This window comes from Scyliorhinus canicula, chromosome 12, assembly GCF_902713615.1.
Source record: "Scyliorhinus canicula chromosome 12, sScyCan1.1, whole genome shotgun sequence".
NCBI classification, from domain to species: Eukaryota; Metazoa; Chordata; class Chondrichthyes; order Carcharhiniformes; family Scyliorhinidae; genus Scyliorhinus; species Scyliorhinus canicula.
In genome coordinates, this window is record NC_052157.1 from 46,502,037 (window position 1) to 46,529,700 (window position 27,664).

Here is a 27,664-nt window from a genome sequence, read left to right on the forward strand (position 1 = left end):
AATGTGCATGGGTGCATATTATGACAATTATCGCGTCCAATGTGTGGGCCCAGCCTTAGGCCAACTGAGGAAGAGCATTTGGAGACTAGGATCTGATACTCAAGGACAAAGCCAAGGTTTAGCAGGCAGCAGTGATCCTTATGCTCCTACGTGGTTCTGGGATTTAGCCAATCTGAAGCAGGTACATAAAAGGTCTGGAGAAGTATCACCAGCAGCACTTCACAAGATCCTCCAAAAAACAGCAGCAAGAAAGACAGTCAAACCACAGCATCCTCTCCTAAGACAACAGGCCAATGGACAACATTTGTCATTCTTTCCCACCAAGAATATGATAAACAACGTTATGCTCAAATATCCATCTGGAAGATTAGCATGTGAAGCATAACTAAAAATGTGAAGCATAACTAAAATGTGAAGCATAACTAAAAATGAATAATTTCATATCTTCTGGAACATCCAAGTTTGGAAGCCGAAGTGTGTACTTTTCTGAATCTACTTTCTTTAATTTTTTATTTGCTCCCAGAACCTCCTCAACTTGTAGCATATTTCATCAAGCACTCAGTTTCAATTCTCCATAACTAACATCAATTCGAGTAGAAGTGTGCACAACAAGTTCAACTGTACAATCAAATTTCTTAATTGATTTGTTTCTTCCTTGGATGCAGGATCCTCTTTGTGAAGACCTGGCCCGATTTACTGGAATGTGATTGACCATTTCTATCTAAGGCAGTTAATAATAATAATAATAATTGCTTATTGTCACAAGTAGGCTTCATTGAAGTTACTGTGAAAAGCCCCTAGTCGCTACACTCTGGCGCCTCTTCAGGTAGGCCAGTATGGGAATTGAACCTGCGCTCTGGCCTTATTCTGCATTACAAGCCAGCTGTTTAGCCCACTGTGCTAAACCAGCCCCATGTACGTTAGTCCTGCTTAAAGTGTAACTGTATATAGTTAAAGGCCCCGGAGGCTTGACTTCCAATTTAAAACTCTTGTTTAGTGACTTTAACATGTTATCGCCTGAGAACCTGAAGTTAGTAGAACTCTCATATTCCTTAACCTTACTTTGGTCTTAACTATTTAGAGAACCCATTTCAATCAATCCACTCCACACACTATGGACATGTACTGTGTTAAATATATAAATTCTTACATATTGTATTTTATATTCTGTGGCAGAATGTTATTAAAAACCCTAGTTTAAAATATGTACAGCCTGTGTGTCTGCTAAAGCTGTAATTAAGGAGTTGTAAAAGGTGATCACGATTCATTCTAAGCACTTACCAGGTTACAGATAAGGGTCTAATGAGATAATGTTATAATTGCTGGAGATTCCCCGGAGATTAGATAATTTATGAGGGGCTGCATTTAGTCCTAGCTAAGCAAGTCATATGACATCTTATTGGGACACAGATGATGTAATTAATGTGAGGAGTTAGGTCTGTCTGTAGTTTTTCAGTTTCCCATAGGATTTGACTCTGGCAAGACAGAAGGATTTTAAGTTGACAGCAGGTTTGCCAAATGCTGTTAGTCTCCAAAAGTATCGATGCAACTAAGCAAGTAAGCCTGTTTAGTTAACTTTCTTCATAAGTGGCATTTGAACTGTATTGGGTTGCTTAATTTGAGTTGGTAACAGGTATGGATAGTAAGGTTAACTTTTCCCTTGTGTTTAAGAACTGTTTAACTGATAATTGTAACACTATTCCTTTGATGTTAGTGTAGTTAATTTTGTGTTAAAATTAAAGTTTGTTTCAACATAAAAGATACCTACTGGATAAAAACAAATTACTGCGGATGCTGGAATCTGAAACGAAAGAGAAAATGCTGGAAAATCTCAGCAAGTCTGGCAGCATCTGTCGGGAGAGAAAAGAGCTAACGTTTCGAGTCCATTGACTCTTTGTCAAAGCTGACACGTGGGAAATATTTATACTGTGGCGTGAGAATGAAAGATGATCATAGCCACAGAAACCCAGGGAAACCGGGTACTAATGACCACAGAAACCAAGGGGAAAGAGTGCTAATGGCAGTACCCAGAGAGGACAAAAGGTGTGAAAGGTCAAACAGCAGAGAAACCAACATCAGAGGATGAACTGTAGATGTGGGGGGAGGGGAAGGGGGAAGCAAAGAGGAGAAAGGTGACGGAAAGGTGGATAAGATTGGGCGGGGGGAATTAAATGTATGTTAAGAAAGAAAGAAATGGTTGTGATGAATTATATCTGTATAGCTGTACCTTACCTTTAATGCGATGGCCCCTTTAACACCGGGCTTGGAACCCTGGGGGATTCCGCCTCTGGCTCCGCCCCCAGGAAACTGTATATAAGGTTACGTTTAGTGGTCAGTGTGCTGTGAGCACACTTCTCAGCAGCTGTCTGGTTCTCTGGTAATTAAAGCCTTTGAATTACCAATCTTCTCTCCTGTGTCGTAATTGAGGGTATCTCTAAAGCCAGAGAAGCTCAATCTAGACCAGGGGTGGGCAAACTACGGCCCGCGGGCCGCATGCGGCCCGCCAAAGGTATTTCTGCGGCCCACCAAGTCATTAAAAAAAAAAAAAAAAAAAAAAAAAATTTTTAATTTTTTTTTTTTTTTTTTTTTAAATTTTTTTTTAAGGTTAATGCGGGGGGGCTGTTGGGTTACTTACTGGTATAGGGTGGATACGTTGACTTGAGTAGGGTGATCATTGCTCGGCACAACGTCGAGGGCCGAAGGGCCTGTTCTGTGCTGTTCTATGTTCTATATGAGGCGCCCAGAATCATAACCGGGTGAAGTAATTATTTTACTTAATATACTATGCGGCCCTTTGTGAATTGTGAATTTCTGAATGTGGCCCTTGCACGGAAAAGTTTGCCCACCCCTGATCTAGACGCTCGGTTGCCGGAGGCCGCTGAAATTTTAAAATACTGGCTCCGGTGTTTTGAGGCCTATCTGATTTCCTCAGAGACTGAAGTTGACGGCCCTCGCAAGCTGAGCTTACTACATGCCCGGGTGGGACACCGACTCTCCTTTGTGATCGAGAAAGCTACGATGTACAAAACTGCGGTCGAAATCCTAAAGAAGCGCTTCGTAAAGCCGATAAATGAGGTACACGCCAGACATTTGCTCTCGACCTGCCGCCAGCGCTCCGGGGAAATGCTAGACGAATACTTGGAGAGACTCACTGCGCTCGCTAGGAACTGCAACCATAAAGAAGTGACGGCAGAAGTCCACATGAACTTACATATTTGTGATGCTTTCGTGTCTGGTATCAGATCCACGTACATCCAGCAGCGGCTCCTAGAAGACGGGGAAAAGGACCTCAAAGGTACGGTAACGCTCGCCTCTTCTCTGGAAGCGGCCCACCATAATCTCCTCACGTACTCCGCGGACCTTGCAAACCCCTAACCAGCTCCTCCAGACTCGGCCACGCTACAGGCCTGCGCCGCGCGGGGACCCGCTCACACCGGGGGCTCCCCATGCTATTTCAAGGCCAGCACCCACGTCAGCGTTGCCCAGTCCGCTCTGCTATCTGCAACGGCTGCGGAAAGAAGGGGCAGAAACAAAAGTCTCATCGGGCCCAGAAATCGAACTCCCGGCCCCACAGGCCCCGCAACGCGGTCGCGCGCCAGCCGGGCATGCCTACCTCTGACGCGTCATCGGCCTCTTGCGAGTCATGGGGGCGGCCATCTTGGCGGTGGCCATCTTCGAATCCCTACACGTGTGACTGATGACGGCGGCCATTTTGTGACTCCCAGCGGCCATTTTGTGAGTCCGACTCAAAGAAGGGCTCTGACTACCCGCAACTAGGAGCGATCATGCTCGATCAATCTCGGCCGAAGCACCTGCGGAACTCAATGATGCAGGTTCAAATCAACGGTCGCGACACCCCCTGCCTATTTGACTCCTGGAGCATGGAGAGCTTTATTCATCTGAACACGGTAAGACGCTGCTCCCTGCGCACCCACCCCGCCTCCCAAACTATCGCCCTCGCTTTGGGGTCCCATTCGGTCCAAATCACGGGGTATTGTGTCACGGACCTCGCTATTCAAGGCACCGAATACACCCGCTTTAAACTGTACATCCTCCCTCACCTCTGCGCCCCCCTGCTGCTCAGTCTGGACTTTCAGTGCAGCCACCGAAGCCTGACACTGAAGTTTGACGGATACCTGCCCCCACTCACGGTATGTAGCCTGGCAACACTCAAAGTTGCACCACCCCCTCTCTTCGCGAACCTCAGTCCCGACTGTAAGCCCGTCTCCACTAGGAGTCGGCGGTACAGTGCCCAGGACATGACTTTCATCAAGTCAGAGGTTCAGCGGCTACTAAAAGCAACAGCCCTTGGAGGGCACAGGTATTGGTAGTCCGCTCCGGGGAAAGCAACGAATGGTGATGGACAATAGTCAGACCATAAACCGCTTTACGCAACTTGATGCGTACCCACTTCCCCGCATAGCAGAAATGGTGAACCAAATTGCCCAGTATCGGGTATTCTCAATGGTCGATCTAAAATCTGCCTATCATCAACTCCCTATCCGCCCAGAGGACCACCCCTACACGGCCTTCGAAGCAGCCGGTCAGCTGTTTCACTTTCTCAGGGTCCCTTTTGGCGTCACAAACAGAGTCTCTGTTTTCCAATGGGCGATGGATCAAATGGTGGACCAGTACGGCTTACGGGCTACATACCCGTACTTGGACAACATCACCATCTGCGGCCATGACCAGCAGGACCACGACGCAAACCTGAGGATGTTCCTCCAGACTGCCCGGGCCCTCAATCTCACATATAACGAAGAGAAATGCGTGTTCCACACAACCCGGCTAGCCATCCTCGGCTACATCATGGAAAACGGGGTCCTGGGCCCTGACCCCGACCGCATGCGTCCCCTTAAGGAACTCCCCATCCCCCGTAGCCTCAAGGCACTCAAACGGTGCCTGGGGCTCTTTTCCTAAAATGCCCAGTGGGTCCCCAGATATGCGGACAAAGCCAACCACTCATTAAAACCAAAGATGTGCGGGTTAGGTGGATTGGCCATGCTAAATTGCCCGTAGTGTAAGGTTAATGGGGGGATCGTTGGGTTACGGGTATGTGGGTTTAAGTAGGGTGATCATTGCTCGGCACAACATCGAGGGCCGAAGGGCCTGTTCTGTGCTGTACTGTTCTAAAACCACGGTTTTTCCCCTGACGGCTGAGGCCCAGTCGGCCTTCTGTCGTATCAAGGCCGATATCATCAAGGCCGCCATGCACGTGGTGGACGAAACCATTCCTTTCCAGGTAGAAAGCGACGCATCAGATGTCGCCCTGGCTGCTACCCTCAACCAGGCGGGCAGACCAGTAGCGTTCTTCTCCCGAACGCTCACCGCCTCGGACATTCGGCACTCTGCAGTCGAGAAGGAGGCACAAGCCATAGTGGAGGCCGTACAGCACTGGAGGCACTACCTAGCCGGTAGGAGGTTCACCCTCGTCACTGACCAACGGTCGGTCGCCTTTATGTTCGATAACGCACAACGGGGCAAAATAAAGAATGATAAAATTCTGAGGTGGAGGATAGAGCTCTCCACCTATAGGTACAATATTACATATCGTCCTGGGAAGCTCAACGAGTCCCCAGATGCCCTGTCCCGCGGCACATGCGGAAAAAGACCGCCTGAGAGACATCCACGATGACCTCTGCCACCCGGGGGTCACCCAGCTTGCCCATTTCATCAAGTCCCGCAACCTACCCTACTCCACAGAGGAGGTCAAGGCCATGACTAAGGCATGCCAGATCTGTGCGGAGTGCAAACCGCACTTCTATCGACCAGACAGGGCCCGCCTGATAAAGGCCTCTGGGCCCTTTGAGCGACTAAGCGTGGACGTCAAAGGGCCCCTCCCGTCCACCAACAGCAACATTTATTTCCTCACCATTATCGATGAGTTCTCCCGCTTTCCCTTCGCTGTCCCCTGCCCCGATATGACCTCGGCCTCCGTAATCAAGGCACTGCACAGCATCTTCACACTGTTTGGTTTCCCCGCTTATAACCACAGTGACCGGGGTCCATCATTCATGAGCGATGAGCTGCGTCGATATCTGCTCAGCAAGGGCATCGCCTCGAGCAGAACGACGAGCTATAACCCGCGGGGAAACTGGCAGGTGGAGAGGGAGAACGCGACAGTTTGGAAGGCTGTCCTCCTAGCCCTACGGTCAAGGAGTCTCCCAATCGCCCGCTGGCAGGAGGTCCTACCCGATGCCCTACATTCCATTAGGTCGCTCCTCAGTACGGCCACGAACGAGACCCCTCACAATCGTTTGTTTGTCTTCCCCAGGAAGTCCACCTCTGGGTTCTCACTTCCACGTTGGTTGACGACTCAGGGACCAGTTCTACTCCGGAGACACGTGAGGAGCCATGAGACAGATCCGCTAGTCGAGAGGGTCTAACTGCTACACGCAAACCCTCAATACGCCTACGTCGAGTACCCCGACGGCAGGCAGGACACCATTTCCCTGCGAGACCTGGCACCCGCTGGCTCTCCCACCAACGCTTCTACCGATGCTCCCCCCCCCCGCACCGGCTGTCAACCCCGACAACGCCCCCCCATAGCGCCCCCCTCCCCCCAGCCGGCGCCGGCACCAATCACCCTAGTCACCCCGGATACCCCCCCCCCTCCAACGCGGGCAAAGGCTCAGTCAACCGTGCTCTCAGATATACCACGATCGAGGATGACCGTATCCACAGCACCACCACTGGAGCTGAGAAGGTCAACACGGACCAGCCAAAAGACTGAACTTGTAATGCCACTTCACCCCCGACGGACTCTGTTTTTCTTTAAACAGAGGGTGAATGTGATGAATGATATCTGTATAGCTGTACCTTACCTTGAATGCGATGGCCCCTTTAAGACCGGGCTTGGAACCCTGGGGGACTCCGCCTCTGGCTCTGCCCCCAAGAAACTGTATATAAAGTTACGTTTAGTGGGCAGCCTGCTGTGACCACACTTCTCAGCAACTGTCTGGGTCTCTGGTAATTAAAGCCTTTGAATTACCAATCTTCTCTCCTGTGTCGTAATTGAGGATATCTCAATGGTAAAAGACAGTTAAAATGAAATGAAAACAAATGGGTCAAGGTGGGGGGAGAGCTGATCATCTGAAGTTGTTGAATTCGATGTTCAGGCCGGAAGGCTGTAGTGTGCCTAACCGGAAGATGAGATGTTGTTCCTCCAGTTTGCGTTGCGCTTCATTGGAACTTTGCATCAGGCCAAGAACAGACATGTGGGCATGGGAGCAGGGTCTTTTGTTAAAATGGCAAACAACAGGAAGGTCAGGGTCCTGAATGCGCACAGACCGAAGATGCTCAGCAAAGCGATCACCCAGTCTGTCTGAAACGAAAGAGAAAATGCTGGAAAATCTCAGCAAGTCTGGCAGCATCTGTCGGTCTGAAACGAAGGAGAAAATGTCTGGGTGATCGCTTTGCTGAACATCTTCGGTCTGTGCGCATTCAGGACCCTGACCTTCCTGTTGCTTGCCATTTTAACAAAAGACCCTGCTCCCATTCCCACATGTCTGTTCTTGGCCTGCTGCAATGTTCCAGTGAAGCTCAACGCAAACTGGAGGAACAACATCTCATCTTCCGGTTAGGCACGCTACAGCCTTCCGGCCTGAATATCGAATTCAACAACTTCAGATGATCAGCCCCACCTCGGCCCATTTGTTTTCATTTCATTTTAACTGTCTTTTACCATTTCTTTCTTTCTTAATATACATTTAATTTCCCCCTGCCCAATCTTATCCACCTTTCCTTCACCTTTCTCCTCTTTGCTTCCCCCTTCCCCTCCCCCCACATCAACAGTTCATCCTCTGATGTTAGTTTCTCTACTGTTTGACTTTTCACATCTTTTGTCCTCCCTGGGGACTGCCAAGAGCACTCTTTCCCCTTGGTTTCTGTGGCTATTATTTCGAGTCACATCTGAAACACCGATGACCATTTCTCGGATATTCCTGGAATTCATTCTCCTGCCTGGTTTCCCTGGGTTTCTGTGGCTATGACTCATCTTTCATTCTCACTCCACAGTATAAATATTTCCCACTTTCTCTGTCTGTTAGCTTTGACATAGAGTCATCGGACTCGAAACGTTAGCTCTTTTCTCTCCCTACTGATGCTGCCAGACTTGCTGAGATTTTCCAGCCTTTTCTCTTTCATAAAAGATACCTATTTGTCATCATTCCTGTGGTGAAGTATCCTTTCTCTCACAGATTGGAAAATAAAAAAAATTGTTTGGGGTTTTCGTCCAGTACCTTAACAATTGTTGGGATCTGGTCCGATATCCTTTTTTAAAAAACTAAATTTTGAGTACTGTTGCTCGTTCTGGGTGAGTGTGCTTAACACTCAATTTGGCTCTATTTCGTTACTTAGCTTTGGAGTCGCCAGATATTGTTAAGATACCGCCACAGGTTTCCAGGTCAAGTTCAAAGCAATAAAGCCATACACCAATTAGTAAGTTCAAACAAGACACGTTTATTATATTATAGTAATCTACTAATCATGCATATAAAACTATAAGACTAGGCTAATCCTACCACTACTAGGCCAAATACTTATCTGGATAAGGGGACTGCTGGATCAGGGAACAACGGCTTCTAGCTTTGTCCAGGGTCCGCAGGCTTTCAGTGGTTATGGTCTAAAGGGGTCAGGAGTGTCTATTCCAGTAGCGTGCGTTGTGAATTACTTGCTGGCGGCTTCTGTCCAGACATCTCCTGCACAAGGTTCTTCTGCTGCAACGGTGTTCTGCTGGGAGGGCTAGCTGGTCAAGGAGAGGCTGACAGAGAGAGCGAGCTAGGGTCGGGGTCTATGTTTTATACTCCTCTCAGCGTCTTGCGCCCACCTGGGCGGACCCTCTATACTCTTGTAATCGATTGGGTCTCTTCCCAATCGATTGATTTGAATTCCCCAATAACGGGACAGTATCTCGATCACTGGGGCGGTTCTTGGGACTCATTGTTTTGGGCTTCTTTGGCGCCGAAAATTCTGGCCTTCCATTCAATGTATCGATTAGTGTTAACTTGTGTCTTTTGTGCCTGGCGACCGCCCGGTATCGCCTCATTAATATGCTAACTGTTTCTTTTCATAGTGCTGTCTGGTTTCTGCAACAGCCAAAACTGGTTTCTGCAGCAGTCCAAATATACAAGCGCTCTGCAAGCTGCTTGCTTTTCACAACATGTCCATTTTCCCTGCATTCCTTGCAATCTTCCATTTTGTGTTTGGGCAGTGGTCACCCCAGGTGGCTACAGTGCCCAATTCATTATTTCCAAATAAGGGGCAATTTCCCCTACCAGGCACATCTTTGGGTTGTGGGTGTGAAACCCACACAAACACGGGGAGAATGTGCAGACTCCACACGGACTGTGACCCAGAACCGGGATCGAACCTGGGTCCTCAGCGCCGTGAGACAGCAGTGCTAACCACTGGGCCACCATGTTGCCCTCTGGTCCGATATCCTAAGAGTACACACTGTCTAACACAATGAAATTGAATGAGTCCACAGCCAGAACATCTATTACAGGACTAAACCTTCTAGTGGCAACTGCCAATTCCTTCTGACAGATCGATACTGCTGTCTGAGCCTTCCATGTCATGTGTCACTTCAAAAACCATTATTCCATTTCGGACAATTCGCCACATAATGATATTTTGAGTCACATCTCAAACACCGCTGACCATTTCTCGGATATTCCTGGAATTCATTCTCCTGCCGTAGTTATCCAATTCCTGTCATCTGTTAGAATTAGCAAAAGGATCTCTACCCTCATTTCTTTTGTTTGTTTTCTTTTATATTGATGCTTTTGCCCCATATATCAGTGGTCTCGAAATGCTGCAAGCATCAAATCCTCCATCTTTTGTGTTGCCACTAGATGTCCCATTGGTGCCATTAAAGTGGCTGGGAATTAATGTTTCCCTCAATGTTTTGTTAATCTTCAGACATCTGTTCCAAAAGCATATCTCTTTCTGAGAATCTAACTCCAGTCAAGACCAGAAGTCTGTTGATAGCACAATCCAATAATTTGAAAGCAAGGACTGAACCAGAGATTTTCAAATAAAATTTATTTGTAATCGTGTATAGAACCTGTTAAATCCTATGATATATTCTTCTACTGAATACCATCTATCTGTGTAAATTTATTAAAGTCTGACCTTGCCTTATATACATTTAACAGACCATCTTTTCCTGTAAAGTTTGTCAATAAATTTAATGAAATGAAAATGAGTTGATCCAAACCTGCCTTGAGCTCCTGATCCTGTTTCCCGTGGGAAGTGCAAAGCAATTTCTCAATTTCCAATCTTCAGCTTTAATTCCCCCCCACGCTCTGCTGCCAATGTTATAATTTCATAGAATTTACAGTGCAGAAGGAGGCCATTTGGCCACTCGAGTCTGCACCGGCTCTTGGAAAGAGCACCCTACCCAAGCCCACACCCCCACCCTATCCCATAACCCAGTAACCCCACCCAACACTAAGGGCAATTTTGGACACTAAGGGCAATTTATCATGGCCAATCTACCTAACCTGCACATCTTTGGACCATGGGAGGAAACCGGAGCATCCGGAGGAAACCCACGCACACACGGGGAGGATGTGCAGACTCCGCACAGACAGTGACCCAAGCCGGAATCGAACCTGGGACCCTGGAGCTGTGAAGCAGTTGTACTATCCACAATGCTACCGTGCTGCTAACAGAAACTATGACATAGACCTTTTCGTTACTGATAGAGTTTATCGACTCTGTTCGGTCTTGAAGCTCTCCTCACACAGCTAGTGTCCCAGCTGTCCCCGATTTACACTCATTTGAGTGGAAACAATGAACAGGCAGACAAATCAACAAGTCAAGTTAAAGCGATAGCCCTGAAAGGGGCATTGTAACAAAAGAGAAAAAGCTGAAAGGAAACTTATTAAATCAAATTCAAACCTGTCTGCTATTTACATGTGCTCAAAGTACTTAATTAAACAATGCCCTTCACCTGTGTTTCCTAACAATAGGATTAATATTCTGGAGTACAATCCACAGAATCTTGCAATTAACTGAGTCAAATGCCAGCTCTCTGAAATGGCCACCAATGACGAGGAGATTTAACACTGGATCAGTTATACCAGCGCGGCCTTCTACAAACTATGAAAAAGAGTGTTTAACGACAAAATCCTCCAAAAGTCAACAGAAGTCCTAGTGTAGAGAGCAGTTGTCATTACCATACTCCTCTACTACAGTGAGACCTGAACTTTCTTTAAATGGCCCATAAGAGTATTAGAGAAATTCTATCAGCAATGTCTCTATCCCATCTTCCACAAATATTCAAACCTTCCACCACTGATGAACAGTGGCAGCCATGTGTACCATCTGCAAGATGCACTGCAGTAACTCACCAAGGTTCCTTAGACAGCACCTACCAAAGCCACGACCACTACCATCTAGAAGAGCAGCAGATACCTGGGAACCCCACCAGCTGGAATTTCCCCTCCAAGTCACTCACCATCCTGACTTGGAAATATATCGCCGCTCCTTCACTGTCGCTGGGGCAACATCCTGGAACTCCCTCCCTAACAGCACAGTGGGTGTACCTACACCTCAAGGACTGCAGCGGTTCAAGAAGGCAATTCACCACCACCTTCTGAAGGGTAACTAGGGATGGGTAATAAATGCTGGCCTAACCAGTGATGCCCACATCACGTAAATTAATAGAAAATATGTTTTTAAATCCTCCAGGTTCAATGTGAGGATCATTGATTGAACAGTAATGTCCTTCTTGCACGCAAGTGCTTGATAATGAGAATCTGAGTGCACTCAGGCACAGCTTCTGAAAAATCTACTCTGATGGAATGGGCACTGTGTCCATATGGCCAAAAAGTAATCTCCCCCTGTTTCCTCAACCCTCAAATGGCCAGTGGAGGCGTTGCAGGCAGGCAGGCAGCCGGGGGGGGAGGGGGGGGGGGATGCGGTGCCCATGCCCCTGGCCAGTCACTCCCTCAGTAGGTGAACCAGGATGCGATCAGAGCGTCCCGTGCGCATTGGCCCCTGGCGCACGCCTTGTGCGGCCTCCCGTGCCTGCCCCGGGTCCTGTGTCCTGCCCATCTTTCCCCCCCCCCCCTCCCGTGTTCCTCATTGGATGAGGACTGACGTTTGTCCTCCTCCTCCAGCACATCACCCCTCTGCTGCGTGTCAGCGCTGCAGGCCATCACGGTGCGGGCGACTCTCTCAGCGCTATATACTGGCAGACCCCTCCAGAGCCCAACGGCCTGTCCCCTGTCACCCCCCCCCACCCCAGCCAGCCCGGCCAGTGTCAGGATCGGCAGCCCATGTTCTCATCTCTGCATGGCCTACCTCCTCTATCTCCCTCATCAGCACAGCTCCTGTTTCATAATTTTTAAAAGCAGAAGTGAATCTCGCCACCGGGAATTCTCCCCCGTGGGGGTGGAGAATCACAAAGGCCCCGGAGAATACCAGGCCAGGCCTGTTAATGATATGAATGGCATTTTGTGTACGTGCAGAGTGGAATGCATTGACGCCATCGAGGCACCAGAGAATTGCGATTTGGCGTGAACCTGGCCTCCGCCATAATTTCACCGTCGAAAACGATTCTCCGTCCAATTGCCTTTTCTGATTTCGGGGCCAGCCGATGGAGAATCCCGCCCAGTATCTCTTGCAGGCTGCAAATCATTAACTCTCTGGGGACGTCCCTGGGCAAACCACACTAACCCCAAGCTTTTAACCCTTAAACTGCCCGCTACATTTACAATCCAATGTCCTAAAGTCTTCCAATTGTTACTCAGTCCATGTACCTCGCTTCTTACCCATCATCCCGAATATTCAGTGAATATTTAAATATGCCAGTAGCTTTCCCTGCACACCCCACAACTGTCACATCTTCTCATTCACTAAACACCTCTGGGGTATAAGCCACCCAAGTACCCACTCTGGGTAACTTAATATGATAACTCTATCCCGTATGTCGAGAACATAGAACATAGAACATAGAACAGTACAGCACAGAACAGGCACTTCGGCCCTCGATGTTGTGCCGAGCAATGATCACCCTACTCAAACCCACGTATCCACCCGATACCCGTAACCCAACAACCCCCCTTAACCTTACTTTTTAGGACACTACGGGCAATTTAGCACGGCCAATCCACCTAACCCGCACATCTTTGGACTGTGGGAGGAAACCGGAGCACCCGGAGGAAACCCACGCACACACGGGGAGGACGTGCAGACTCCACACAGACAGTGACCCAGCCGGGAATCGAACCTGGGACCCTGGAGCTGTGAAGCATTTATGCTAACCACCATGCTACCGTGCTGCCCCCCCATGCTACCATGCTGCCCCCTCACTGAACACTCACATTCTCACTATATAACCCATGATCTACCCCATTCTGTACGTCAGGACCTTCATCAGGAAATGCATGAACACAAGGTACAACGTGCTCCATTTACTTCCAAGATATTTCAATTGGAATTAATTGATCCTGAGAATGAACCTTAACAGTATGTTTGCCATGTTCGGTGATCCTTTACAATGGCTCGGTGGCACAGTGGTTAGCACTGCTGCCTCACAACGCCAGAGACCCGGGTTCAATTATGGCTTTAGGTGACTGTCGGTGTGGAGTTTGCACTTTCTCCCCGTGTCTGCGTGGGTTTCTTCTGGGTGCTCCGGTTTCAACCCACAGTCCAAAAATGTGCAGGTTAGGTGGATTGGCCATGCTAAATTGCCCCTGGGTGTCCAAAAGGTTAGTTGGGGTTACGGGGATAGAGCAGAGGTGTGGGCTTAGTTAGGGCGCTCTTTCGGAGGGTCAGTGCAGACTTGATGGGCCGAATGGCACTGACGAGATTCTGTGAACCACTTACCAAGACCAAGGCGACGGTCCAGGTGAAGAGCGGTTTGGAAATCTAAAGAGAAAAGTTGTGAGAATAGAAAGTTGCAGCGATTTGGTGATGACAGAGTGAGAGGGTAAGGACAGAGAATTGGATGGTAATAGTGCTTGCACAAATAAGGTCGATTTAAATTCCAATTGTAAAAAAATATAAATAAAAGGCTTTTGTTCCAAATGTGCAAAGGACTTACAATAAGATACAAAAACACAAGAATTAGAAGCAGGGGTAGGCCACATGGCCAGCCAAGCCTGCTCCAACATTCAGGACCATCATGGCTGACCTTGATGGGCTTCAACTCAATTTTCCCGCTAATACCCATTTCCCGCAAGAGCTGGCTGAACAAACCATGGCTCAGTGGCACAAAGCCTGAATATTGCTGAGCAGGGGGACAGGTTGCTGAACCTTCAAGCCTTGCACTCACCAGGACAAACACAAGAGTACCAAATTTCCAAATGATCACAACCATTTGTACAATAGGAGAAAAGGGTGCTGATTGGTTAGCAAATCGACATTCATTGCTAAGCCGCTGGCAGGAAGAAAGAAGCAAGAAATGGGGAGAGTGAATTATGGTGATATTTTAACCAATCTGTCCCACACACTGTTGATGTACAAGCACATCTAGTAATGCACAGTTGAAAGCATCTGTGACAAATAAAGTCATTTAAATCTCCGTGTATAATTTGTTTGGATTCACGAATATCTTCATTCTCTTTGTCATGTCGAATTTCAAAGTCCCTGCTGCTTCACTTTGGGCAGTTCATCGCATGATGATACTTTGAGTTATACCTGAAGCACCTGTTAACAGTTCCTTTGGCATGTTACAAGGCAATACCTCCGTAATTTTGAAAATATGGGCCTGGATTCTCCAAAACGGTGGCTCAGTGTTGACACCAGCTTAAACACCGGAGCATTTCATGCTGGCATTAACGGCCCCTTGGCCCAGCGATTCACTTACCTGAAGGGGGTTTACAGGGCCCTGGAGTACTCCATGCAGCTCCGGCTGCCGATACGGGGCCCTGCACTTCCGGCCGTGGGTCCGGGGAACACGGCGGACTTACACAGCGGGCCGACCCCCACAAAATGGGCCCCCCCCAGATCGCGTGCGCCTGCCGATCGGTGGCCCCTGATCGGAACCCTGGCCGTCCTGGAGGACCTCGCCCGGTGACGGAGCCCCCCCCCCCCCCCCCGCCCCCCCCATCAGGGTGGCTGCAGCAGCTGCCACATCGAGTGCCCGCCGGGTGGAACCATGTTAGAACCAGTCCGGTGGGAACTCAGCCAGCTGCCGGCGGAGAATTGAAGCCACCACACGCCATCGGGAAACCCATGGACGGGGGTGCGCTGCCGGCAGGACCAGGGAATTCCGCTGCCAGCGAATTTCCAGAGAATTAAGGCCTTGTATCCTTTTTGGTTGGGACACAACCTGTTACCACATATCCCATTTATTCGGGCAGCACGGTAGCATAATGGTTAGCACAATTGCTTCACAGCTCCAGGGTCTCAGGTTCAATTACTGGCTTGGGTCACTGTCTGCGCAAAGTCTGCACGTTCTCCCCGTGTCTGCGTGGGTTTCCTCCGGGTGCTCCTGTTTCCACCCACAGTCCAAAGATGTGCAGGTTAGGTGGATTGGCAATGCAAAATTGCCCTTAGTGTCCAAAATTGCCCTTAGTGTTGGGTGGGGTTACTCGGTTATGGGGATAGGGTGGAAGTGTGGGCTTGGGTAGGGTGCTCTTTCCAAGAGCCGGTGCAGACTCGATGGGCCGAATGGCCTCCTTCTGCACTGTAAATTCTATGATTCTATGATTCTTCCACTGGACACATGTTGCAGAGTCGACGATCATTCCTGCTCATTACACTGATATTTGTTTTCTACCATTTTTCACAATGACGACCAAAGTTTTGTTTTTCACCTTGTTTTTTTTAATTTTCCAACCTTCATCTTTGGGTTGCTGCCATGTTCTATTCCAGAAAGGTGGCTCATGAAGGATATAACTGGAGCCCAACTTTGCACACTGTTACATCCATTCACAGAGTTACAAAAACAAGCATACATCTTCTAATGACAATAACCTGTTTTAGCATCTAAAGGGGCTCAATTGGATGTCCTTTAAATAGGGTAGACAGGAAGAACATTTTCCCCTTAGTAGAGGGTTTATTAACCAGGGGGCATAGATTTCAGGTAAGGAGCAGGAGATTTGAGGGGAAACATTTTCACCCAGAAAAGGTGGTGGGAATCTGGAACTCACTGTTAGAAAGGATAGTAGAGGCGGGTATCCTCATAGCATTTAAGAAGCATTAACGTACAAGGCTACGGACCAAGTACTGGAAAATGGGATTGGAATAGATAGGTGCTTGATGACTGGCACAGACATGATGGGCCTAAGGGCCTCTTTCTGTGCTGTAAAACTCTATGACTGGATGAGTGTGAAATGATGTTGCAATATTAAACCGTGTGAAATGATGCTGACTGCCTGTTACCTTTGTTACAGACAAGCCAAAGAGATTGTGATGAAGTATGAAGGCAGATTAACTAGGACAAGAGGCTATCAAGCTGCAGGGGCAGAAGTAAGTTTGTTTCAGCATTTGGAAACCCAGAGCTTAATGGGAAGGAATGTCCTGTGAACAACCTTTAAAACATGCCCATAGGAGTTTCTGCTTCTTGCGGTAATTAAGTTCCTCCCATCCTTTGAATATTTATAACAAGGCTTAATTAAGATGTTCAGAACGGTGAAATAAAGCCATCTCTTGTCAGAAATGTAAATGATCTTTTTTGTCACTAACCTCAATTAAATAATTCTTTATTTTGAAGGTGAAATGTGGAATCCTTTGTTCGAATTCCGTCATAACAAATATTTAGCTTCAGCTCCTTGCTAATATTCCGTATGATTGGATGGACTTTGTGGTCGCGCTGATTCGTTCGAATCCTCTCCGCTTTGAGCTCGTTTGTCAAACAATTTGCGTGAAAATTTGTTGCTGCATTGTAATGTACTGCCGATCTCTCTCAAATTTTAGATGTGGAAAAAATTTGGGAGGCTGGTGTACAATATCACCGTGCTTTTTATCCCCTGGGAAATGAGGATAAAGAAAATAGAGAGTAAGTGATTGGAGCAAAAGCTTAAAAATGTGGATTTTGTTAGATTGTTGCTTGATTTGTTCCCTCCTGTGTCAATGCCAGGCACCACACCGTAGCCCTCTCGTAATGTGACACTGACTGAAAAATGAGACTAAAGCCCGACTACAATGATGAACCCAATCTTCATAGCTTCATTCAAACCTGCCGTTTACATGGAGAAAGGACAGGATAATGTATGAATCATATTTTACGTTTCATGAACTCACACTAACTTGTGTGAGCACTGCTGGCAAAGAGAAGTGGGCTTCGTGTGGGCTCCAACATCTATAATGGGAACCCAGGTGGTGCAGCCACTTACAATTCCACCACCCAGATTGAAGAAATGAAAGCCTTTGTCATCTGAACGATCTGAAGTATAATGAGTCTGCACAACTTAATCTCTTGTGAGCATAGTTTACATTATCTTGCTAAGAGCAGTCACCAGATGGGAGGTTTGAAAGGATTGAAATGTCATGACACATTGGTGTAATTTGAGTATGGTTGTGTTGGGGGTTGAGGTACATTGTTGGTGCAGAATGGAGGAAGACTTTCCCTATAGTTGTCTGATTTGGGAAGCTTGCTGCTGGCTCTGGGTACCTGAAGTGAGAAGCATTCCATTCCCGCAGATCCCTCTTGCTTTGAGGACGACAGAAGAGTTAACATATGTCAGACTTTGAGATAGTCCGGAGCTCCTTATTAATTTGGAATTGAGGTAGCAGGTCAACCATGATCTTATTGAATGGTAAAGTTGGCTCAAAGGACCAATCTCTTATTTTTTTATTGTTGCTGTCTCTGAAATTTGGTATTCGTACATCTGTCCTGATGAGTGCAAGATGAAGAGAATTTGACAGCATGTATCTTTTTTCCGTAATATTTCTTATCTTGTTACTGAGATATTGCACCACCAGGATTGTGCTACTGTTGTCTGTACGAGTGAAATATTTTGTCATTGTTAGGTCACTTTGGCTCTGGTGTCGCTTCATATTTTATCTTTTTGAGATGGATGTTTGGCATCAACATAGTGCTGACTGTAATGACTGGAGCGTTTGTCATATTGCCAGAGGTAGGTGGTGTTTTGTGCTTGAGGTAAATTTGCCTTCTGCTCAGATGTACCACATTCAGCCCATCTTACCCCCAGTAATTCCTTTCCCCACCACTTTGCACAAGCTTGCTGTCTCCGATTGTACATATTGAACAGGTTTTCACTTTTGTTGAGAGTCTGATACCAATAGTAGCAGATCAACCACCTGCTTACATCCTGCGCCATTTCCTTCCTATCAGATTTAGATTTCCACTCTAGCGAGAGTGAAATTTAATTTGAATTGAACTTAAAAGCCTTCTTCTTCTCTGCAATACCTCCTGTGGCCAGGGGTTGCCAACTCTGGTTTGACATATTCCTGGCAATTTCCTCACATGACCTTTCCCCCCTTCCCCCACTCCAAAACTGCTGGTATTGGTCACCCGCCTGGTCCATCTTCAGAGTGTTGCCCTTCTATGATTCTATGATGAATATAACAAAATGAGATAGATTATTTAATTCAAATAACTTTTTCATGTAATATTTTACCATGTTGCATTGTCTGTTATCAACGTGCAAAGATGAACATATTCTCCCTTTTCAATCAGTTTGATGTGAGCTGACATCAGTTCAATAAAGTCAGTAATGGGATTGCATCTGTTTTGTGTTTTTTTTACAAGCTTTTAGCAGGCGCTCCATTTGGAAGTGTTCCCAGCAAAACTATTCCTGCAGGATACGTCGCATCCGCACAAGATCTGGACACCATCTGGTCACTCGGGGCAAGCCTGTCAACATCCTTTATTACTTTACCAATATTACACCCCAGTGAATTGCTCAAATGTTTAATTAAGCCAGTGTCTTGTCCTGACTTTCATTCTGTCTGCCATGCAGGGCTACCTCCAATATTCTGTCATGTTTTACGGCTACTATGGCAATGAGAGGAAGATTGGGAGGGCAGGCTATCGTTTGCCACTGGCCTACTTTATGGTTGGAATGGCAGTGTTTGCCTACAGCTTCATCATCCTCCTGAGAAAGTAATTATTCCAAACCGCACATCCACTTAGAATACTAACATGGATTTCCTGTTATTTGGCTCATCATCTGCAGATTTCGCAATATTTTTCTGACTTTCCGATTGCGACATTAATGGGGATGTTGGGAAAGGCTATGGGGGGGGGGGGGGGGGGGGGAGGAAAGTCTGTCAGTTAATGACTGGGGTCATTTGGAGGCCTTTCCAACCTTAACAGCAGAGCCTCACTTTAAAAAGAACATTCCTGCCCAATGACTGGACAATGACTAGTAACCTGATTGGCAGGTGGGACATGAAGCAATTGACCATAGGCTCAGCTGGGGACCTCAGCCGTCAGTCTAAGATGAATGAAGGCACCAGGTAAGCATGGGTCAGTGAGTGGAGGTGGCAGTGTGGGAGCGATGACAACCAGGCCGTAATCTTTAACACTTACCTTGGCTGCTCAGATCCTCCTCCCTCAGATCTCCTGAGGGGAATCACTCAGCTCACGGTGACCCATCGTTACTGTTAAATTTGAGCCACGGTGCCGATGAAGTTAATCTTTGTAAAGTTATTTAGGCCCCTACCTGTCACGTGCAGAAGCCTCACCAATGGTTTGTTTTCTGTTTGTCAAATTTTAAACAGTCAGATTGAGGTCACTTTGAGGAGTGGGGAAGGGGGCTTAAAATTGAGGCCCAGGGTCTGTTTAGGGGTTCCTGTATGTTGCTTTTTCTGCTTGGATTTTTAAGTTCATCCCGCCAATTTTATTTGCGGGGGTGGGGGGGGCAGAGGATTTCCAGCTATTCTAGTCGGCGGGATCCTCCAGTCCCGCTGACGGCGAACTCCTGCCACAGTTTTCCCGGCCACGGTGGGTGGATTTGATGGGAAATTCCATTGACAGTGCGGGACCAGAAAATCCCGCCACCAGTCCACCTCCCGCTGCCGAGAAACAGGCCAGGAGGGCACAGAAAATCCACCCTCGCGCCTCCCCTCCCCCCACCACCACGTCTCTGTTTTCTTAACATGACGTACAGATTATAATTGTCGATATTTGAAAGCGTGAGTTCTATTTACCCCCGCCAGTGTATATGTTCCTCTCCACTTTTCAGCTATATTGCTGACAATGGGCAGGATTTACCAACCAACCAGCCCCGGTGTTTACCGGCGGCAGAGATGGCCCACCAGTGGCATTTACTGGTCCCACCATTTTCCCGGGGATTTCCCGTTGACTGCACCCCTCATCGCCGGGACCGGAATATCCCACTGACGTGAACAGCAGGTAAATTCCGCCCAATGAAGCAAATCCAAAAGGGGAAGAACGCTTTTATAAGAACGAAGGAGTCCACACCGGGTAGTTCCGAGTAACTTCGTTTATTTACAATAACTATTATATACAACACACGGTGGAGCCCAATTGGGTTTCTCCCTAGCCTGTGCCTAACCTGCCGGCTTTGTATATGGTACAACTATACATTGTGTAGAGGTCCCTCACCCTCTTAAACGTGGAAGCTCGTATTCTGCAAGGGCCACAGGAAAGCTAATTGTTCCCACCCCGAAGGCTACGATGGCTTGTAACAGACCCAATTCTTATCATAGTGCTCTCAATGAACAGAACAGCGCTGTGCTTGTGTTGTATTTGTGAGACACCGTCCTGGAAAATTGGCTGCCCGGAGGTTATTCTTTGGACATTATTGCGGCTTCCTAAGCCTCCAATAAGTCAAAAAGGAAATGAATGCTCTCTATGAGCCGGGGGGTTGGGGGGGGGGGGGTGCGTCGTCCATCACGTTAGGCCGGAAAATCATTGTCCAGTGTCTGGGCTTGAAGCAGGCAACTGGTTCTTCACAAATACCAACAACGGGGCTAACATCAGCCCCAGACCCCCCCGTCTCAGGTTGGTTTGGCTTAAGCCTCTTGGTCTTTGCTGCTCTTCAGAAACCAGGCATTAAAGGGAGCATGCCATGTCCAACAAGATGAGTGTTTATTACATTCTTACTTCAATGTGGAGCCAAATGGAGCAAGAATCCACATCCCGACCTCTACATTCAAACCATGGTTAACTCCATACCTGAACGCCCCTCTTACTCACTGACCTGTGAATGAATGGCCTAATGTCCCATTAGCTGTCTGTTGCTTTCATCAGCGCACCTGCTTTGCGAAAATGAAGCTCAAGCCCCAATATCAGCGACGTCCAGACGTGCGTCGTCGCGTCCAAATTTCTTGTCTGTGAGTGCGTCTGTGTCTGTTACAATGCAGAGTAATTCTCTGGTTGCTTTGTTGGTTAGAATGGCGAAGAATTCCCGGTTGAGCATGGCCAGTGCTTCCGATGAGAACTACACCTTCTGTTGGAAGATTTTCTGTGCCTGGGATTATCTGATCGGCAACCCAGAGGCGGCAGAGAGTAAAACGGCCGCAGTGATCAACAGTATTCGGGTAAGAGGCTGCCAGTGACTCCCTTCCCCAGATATATGTCATAGAATCATACAGCCCAGACAGAGACCATTTGGCCCATCATTCTGTGCTGGCTCTTTGACAGAGTTTTGCAATTAATCTCCCTGCTCTTTCCACGTGGCGTTGCTAAAAATTCCTTTTCAAGTATTTGTCCAAGTTTCACTTTTGAAAGTTACTTCTGAATCTGTTTCCACCACTCAGATCACATCAACGCACCATGTAAAAAGTTTCTCCTCATCTCCTTTCTGTTTTTTTTTGCTATGACTGTAAATCTATGTGTTCTGGTGATCAACCGTCCAACCACCATTTATCATAGAATCATTACAGTGCAGAAAGAGGCTAATTGGCCATTGAGTCCACACCGACCCTGTGGAAGAGCACCCTAGCTGGCCCTATCCCTGTAACCCCACCTAACCTGCACATCACTGGACACAAAGGGCGATTTAGCATGGCCAATTCACCTAACCTGCACATCTTTGGACTATGAGAGAAATCCAGGTGAAACCCACACAGACACGGGGAGAACGTGCAAATTCCACACAGACAGTCACCCAAGGCCAAAATTGAACCCGGATTCCTGGCGCCGTGAGGCAGCGGTGCTAACCACTGTGCCACCGTACCACCTCCTTTCCTACTCGGATCAAAAGCCCTTCATGTCATGCAATCTTTGCATATTAATCCCGTGATTGTTTCACGCGGTTCTCCAAGTTTTCATGGGAGTGTCGACTACTGATTGGCTCAGACAAAATGTCCTTTTTATTTCTGAAGGAAGCAATTCTGGAGGAACAAGTGAAGAAGAAAGACAGAAGCTTGTAGGTATTGGCCAGAGGGAAAATACAACTTTAACAATTGTACCATTTGTAACTCAAATCGAAAATAATACATTTCACCTTGTCGTTTTTCCCAGGGCAGTGATAATAAGTTTAAGGATTCTCGCCAACATCCTGGTGCTCCTCTCACTCGCCGGCAGTATTTACATCATTTACTTTGTGGTCGATCGCTCACAGGAGCTAGAGCGCACCAAGCCTGAGTTAACACTGTGGGAAAAGAATGAGGTACACGCTTGTCCTCGAGACTGTTTGACAGCCAAATGCCTGTTGTATTAATGTACTCACACACCGACTGGTTTCTGTTTAGGTGAGTGTGGTTGTTTCACTCATCACCATGATTGCCCCCTCCGTGTTCGAACTCGTGGCTCAACTCGAGATGCTGCATCCCAGAACCACACTCCGCTTCCAGCTCGCCAGGTACATCCCAGTCTGTGGCTCAAAGCAAAACGTCAACCCTCATTCACCCAGGGCTGCTGTCAGGTGAAGTTGAAATACTGTTAATTGTTTAAGGTATAATTTATACTCTCAGAGCCAATCCCCAGAGCTTGGTGACAGCAGCATATAAAACCTCCTGTAAAACTCCACTGGCAGCAGAGATGGAGCTCAATTGTACTATGAAATATTGGAAATGCTTGCCCAGATCTTCCAGTCTCCATATGGTTGGAGACCGGACATACCCCGGAAGATGTGTTATGGGACCCTCTCGAAGGTCCCAACGCAAGGACTCCATGGGAATTGCCTGAGGAGTTTGAACGTCTGAGATACAATTCCAGATACTCCAGACACCTCTAATTCTGAGTTAGAGTCGGAGATTTCAGACAGTTCCAACTTACTTATCGGAATAGTTACCCAGTAAATGTTAGTCAGTGAAACTATAGGAGAACTCCTGAGTAATTATACAGCTGTGAACCCACCACCAACACACTACCTCGACACACCCAACTCCCCTCCCGACCACCCCTACGCCCTCCTCGATTCCCCGACTAACCCTCTCAACTCCCCGATTCACCCCTCGACTCCCCGACTCGACTCCCCGACTCAACTCCCCGACTCACCCCCTCAACCCCGACTCACCCCCTCGACTCACCGGCTCACCCCCTCGACTCCCCGACTCGACTCCCTGACTCACCCCCTCAACCCCGACTCACCCCCTCGACTCTCCGACTCACCCCCTCGACTCCCCGGCTCACCCCCTCGACTCCCCGACTCGACTCCCTGACTCACCCCCTCGACTCCCCCACTCAACCCCTCGACTCCCCGGCTCACCCCCTCAACCCCGACTCACCCCCTCGATTCCTCGACTCACCCCCTCGACTCCCCAGCTCACCCCCTCGACTCCCCGGCTCACCCCCTCGACTCCCCGGCTCACCCCCTCGACTCCCCGGCTCACCCCCTCGACCCCGACTCACCCCCTCGACCCCGGCTCACCCCCTCGACTCCCCGGCTCACCCCCTCAACCCCGACTCACCCCATCGACTCCCCGGCTCACCCCCTCGACTCCCCGACTCACCCCTCGACTCCCCTGCTCACCCCCTCGACTCCCCGGCTCGCCCCCTCGACTCCCCAGCTCACCCCCTCGACTCTCCAGCTCACCCCCTCGACTCCCCGGCTCATCCCCTCGACACCCCGACTCCTCTTCGGATGCACCGACTCCCCGCCCTCTCCCCGGATGTCCCAACTTCACCCCCCAGACGCCTTGACTCTCCCACCCCGGATGCCCCAAATCTTTTCTAAATGTTTTCATTGGATATGGATGTCGCTCGCTGGTCCAGCATTATTTCCCTTCACTGAGGACATTTGAGAGTCAACCACGTTGCTATGGTTCTGGAGTCACATGTAGGCCGGACCAGGTAAGGATGATAGATTTCCTTCCCTCAAGGACATTAGTGAATCACATGGGTTTTTACGACAGTTGATAGTAGTTTCATGGTCACATATAGTCTTTCCATTCCAGATATTACTTGTATTGAATTTTCACCATCGTCCACGGCTGAATTGAACCTGGGTCACCAGAGCATGACTCTGGGTCTCTGGATTATTACAATACCATTATCCCACTGCAGCCCCCCCCCCCCCCCCCCCCCCCCCCCCCCGCTCCGGCACATCCTGACACGCCACAGATGCCTTGACTACCCCTCCTGGATGCCCTGACTCTCCCCTTGACACCCCAGCTCCCCCCACTTGAGTTGCCAACCCAACCTGAAACCCCAACCCCCCCCCCCCCCCCCCCCCCCCCCCCCCGGCACGTACAGCCTCCCTGGACCCTCCTCGACCTGACCTATCTTTCTCCCAACACCTGACTCCCATTAACACCCCAGCTCCTCCCCGACTTGACTTAATATCCCCCAACCTGCCCCTGACCCTCTGACTACCATGCAATCCGGCCTGACTACCACCGACACTGCTACCCACACACACAAGCATGCCACCTTACCCAACTGCCAACTTACCCACTTTGCCCTCTTCTCCACTTAACCTCTCTCTGTAACCTCTCAAAGAAGCTTTGGAACATTTCAACTTTTTACTTACTGGAAGATCCAGGCCATTATTTTAATGATGTGGAGATGCCGGCGTTGGACTGGGGTGAGCACAGTAAGAAGTCTTACAACACCAGGTTAAAGTCCAACAGGTTTATTTCAAACATGAGCTTTCGGAGCGCAGCTCCTTCCTCAGGTGAATGGCGAGGTATGTTCCAGAAACATTTATATAGACAAAGTCAGAGATGCTGGACAATGCGCACCTCTTTAACCTGTGATTATCCCTCTCCCTGGATCTGTAATGATTTGATTACCTGCAAATGCTTGCATTCCAAGCATTGTCCAGCATCTCTGACTTTGTCTATATAAATGTTTCTGGAACATACCTCTCCATTCACCTGAGGAAGGAGCAGTGCTCCGAAAGCTCGTGTTTGAAACAAACCTGTTGGACTTTAACCTGGTGTTGTAAGACTTCTTACTGTATTATTTTAATGAAAACAGGTCTGTAATTTCAGACACTTCAAATTATCTCTCATATCCTATATTGAGATTTGACTGTTTTTCCTAAAGAATAACATTTCTTTAACTCCTGCAGATTTCACAGAATTCCAATTTATATTTGCTGTCGGTGCTAGACATTAGAGCTGAAATTTTGTGACACATTATGATCCTGTTATTTTCACTTCATTGAATGTTTTCTCTCTCTTTATAATGCAGGGTGTTAGTCCTGTACTTGGGCAATCTCTACAGTTTAATCATTGCTCTGCTTGATAAAGTGAACAGTATGAGCATGGCGGTAAGCATTTAAATTTTGTGTTTCCAATGGGTGAGGCTAACTAAGGGAGCGGTAAGTTAGCTTTTTACCGATCACAGTGTCTTAGCAGAGTCAGAGTGAATGCTAAACTCTTGTTGGAGCGAGTTCTCCCCCACCCCTTCCTCACCACAGCTTTGCACAGTGTGAGGATACATAGGAGAAACTTTCAGAAACTTCCTCCAGACAACTAGAGCCTGTTCGCAATTGATTGTGGGGCAATTTGCTAATGACACAGGGGAGGGTATCTCAGCAGGGGAACCAAGAGAGGTGATATCAGAGTGGAATACCAAGGTGCACATATTACTGGGAGAGACAAATAGCACTGGAAGTTATTAGATGGGTTGAGAATAAGGCGAAAAGTAGTAATGTCCAACTTATGAGGTTAGTCTGCATGCGGAAATATTATAGTGATACAGAGACCTGGCTCAAAGAAGGGCAGGACTGGGTAGGAGATATTCCTGGATCCAAGATATTCAAGAAAGATGGTAACACTCATTCTGGAAATCGGAATCATGGAACTCCCTCCTTAACAGCACCTGGACTGTAGTGATTCAAAAAGGCATCACCTTCTCAAGAGCAATTAAGGATGGATAATTATCAGCCATCCTCAAAGCCCATGAACAAAGAAAATAAATTGTAATGTTAGTGGAATTAATCTTATCAGATCTTCGATTTGTCTTTCAAAGTAGGACGGAGTTATGTAACGCCATCAACTCTTTCGTTCCTGCTGTCATTCTTCTCGAGCCAAAAGGCAAACGAATAATTGCATAAATTCTCCAGTTGTCACATCTCTCACCAATTAATTCCTAATCTACTTACAGTGCATTTTTCACAGAGAACTTCATTGACCAATCAGCAAAGTAATCATTGGCAAGGTTCAGTAAAAGATGATGGGGGTGATTCTCCGACCGCCCCGCCGGGCTGTAGAATCGCCGGGGGGGTGGGGGGGGGCCGCGTAAATCCCGCCCCGCCGCCCCAACGCCGGCTGCCGAATTCTCCGGCGCCGGTTTTTTGGCGGGGGCGGGAATCGCGTCGCGCCGGTCAGGGGCTGTTGGCAGCGGCCGCCCCGGCAATTCTCCGCTCCGTGATGGGCCGGGCAGCTGCCCATTTATGGCCTGTCCGCTGGCGTAAATTACACAAGGTTCTTACCGGCGGGACCTGGCTCTGCGGGCGGCCTGTAGAGTCCTCGGAGGGGCGCGGGGGGATCTGGCCCTGGGGGGGACCCCCACGGTGGCCTGGCCCGCGATCGGGGTCCACCGATCTGCGGGCAGGCCTGTGCTGTGGGGGGATTCTTTCCCTCCGCGCCAGCCGTTGTAAAGCTCCGCCATGACCGGCGCGGAGAAGAAACCCCCTTCGCATGTGCTAACTCGCGCCAGCCGGCGGAGGCCCTTCGGCGCCAGTTGGCGCGGCATCAACCCTGCCGGCGCCGGCCTAGCCCCCGAAGGTGTGGAGGATTCCACACCTTCCGGGCGGCCCAACGCCGGAGTGGTTCACGCCACTCCTCGGCACCGGTACGGCCCGCCCGCCGGATACCGGAGAATCCCGGCCGATTTGTTTCTAAATAATACATTATTGGTCAATACTTTTGAATGATCGTTTCCGCCAATAAGAAACAAGGCCTTGCATCTTTCAGAAACTTGGGATGCCTCAAGGGTGCTTTGCAGCCAATGAAGTGTAGGTAGCACTGTGTAATGTAGGAAACACAGCAGCCAATTTGTGCAAAGCAAGCTCCCACAAGCAACAATAAGATAATGATGAAATTACCATATACTGCGGCGTATACAACAAGTTATTAACGGGTACAAGACGACCCCATTTTTCCAGGGAATTTTCTAGCCAGAAATGTTCTTCTGAATGCATTTGGAAAATTCTGCATCCTTTATATCTTTTTTATTGATTTTGCCCAGTTAATATTTGGGTTGTTGAAAGCCCCCCACAATTACTGACCTTTTTCCGCACTTTGAAACACTTTGTCTAAATCATTGTTGTTCTGTCTCCCTGGCTGTTTGAAGGTCTCTAGCTCACTCCTGGCGAGAGGTCTGTTGGCCCATAAGTTTGAACTACAGTTTAACCCACATGGTCTCATTTGATGG

General features: G+C 48.3%; 1 protein-coding gene across 1 annotated transcript in view; it reads left to right on the forward strand.

The window, feature by feature from the left end:
- LOC119975207 (transmembrane channel-like protein 3) overlaps window positions 1-27,664 on the forward strand; it is a 104,125-nt gene that overhangs the window by 30,339 nt on the left and 46,122 nt on the right. The window contains exons 3-12 of the mRNA XM_038814822.1: window positions 16,353-16,428; window positions 16,876-16,957; window positions 17,932-18,038; window positions 18,674-18,772; window positions 18,885-19,027; window positions 21,285-21,432; window positions 22,219-22,262; window positions 22,358-22,505; window positions 22,588-22,697; window positions 25,475-25,553. Coding sequence (XP_038670750.1) covers window positions 16,353-16,428; window positions 16,876-16,957; window positions 17,932-18,038; window positions 18,674-18,772; window positions 18,885-19,027; window positions 21,285-21,432; window positions 22,219-22,262; window positions 22,358-22,505; window positions 22,588-22,697; window positions 25,475-25,553 — 1,036 coding nt within the window. The remainder of the gene's footprint in view (window positions 1-16,352; window positions 16,429-16,875; window positions 16,958-17,931; window positions 18,039-18,673; window positions 18,773-18,884; window positions 19,028-21,284; window positions 21,433-22,218; window positions 22,263-22,357; window positions 22,506-22,587; window positions 22,698-25,474; window positions 25,554-27,664) is intronic.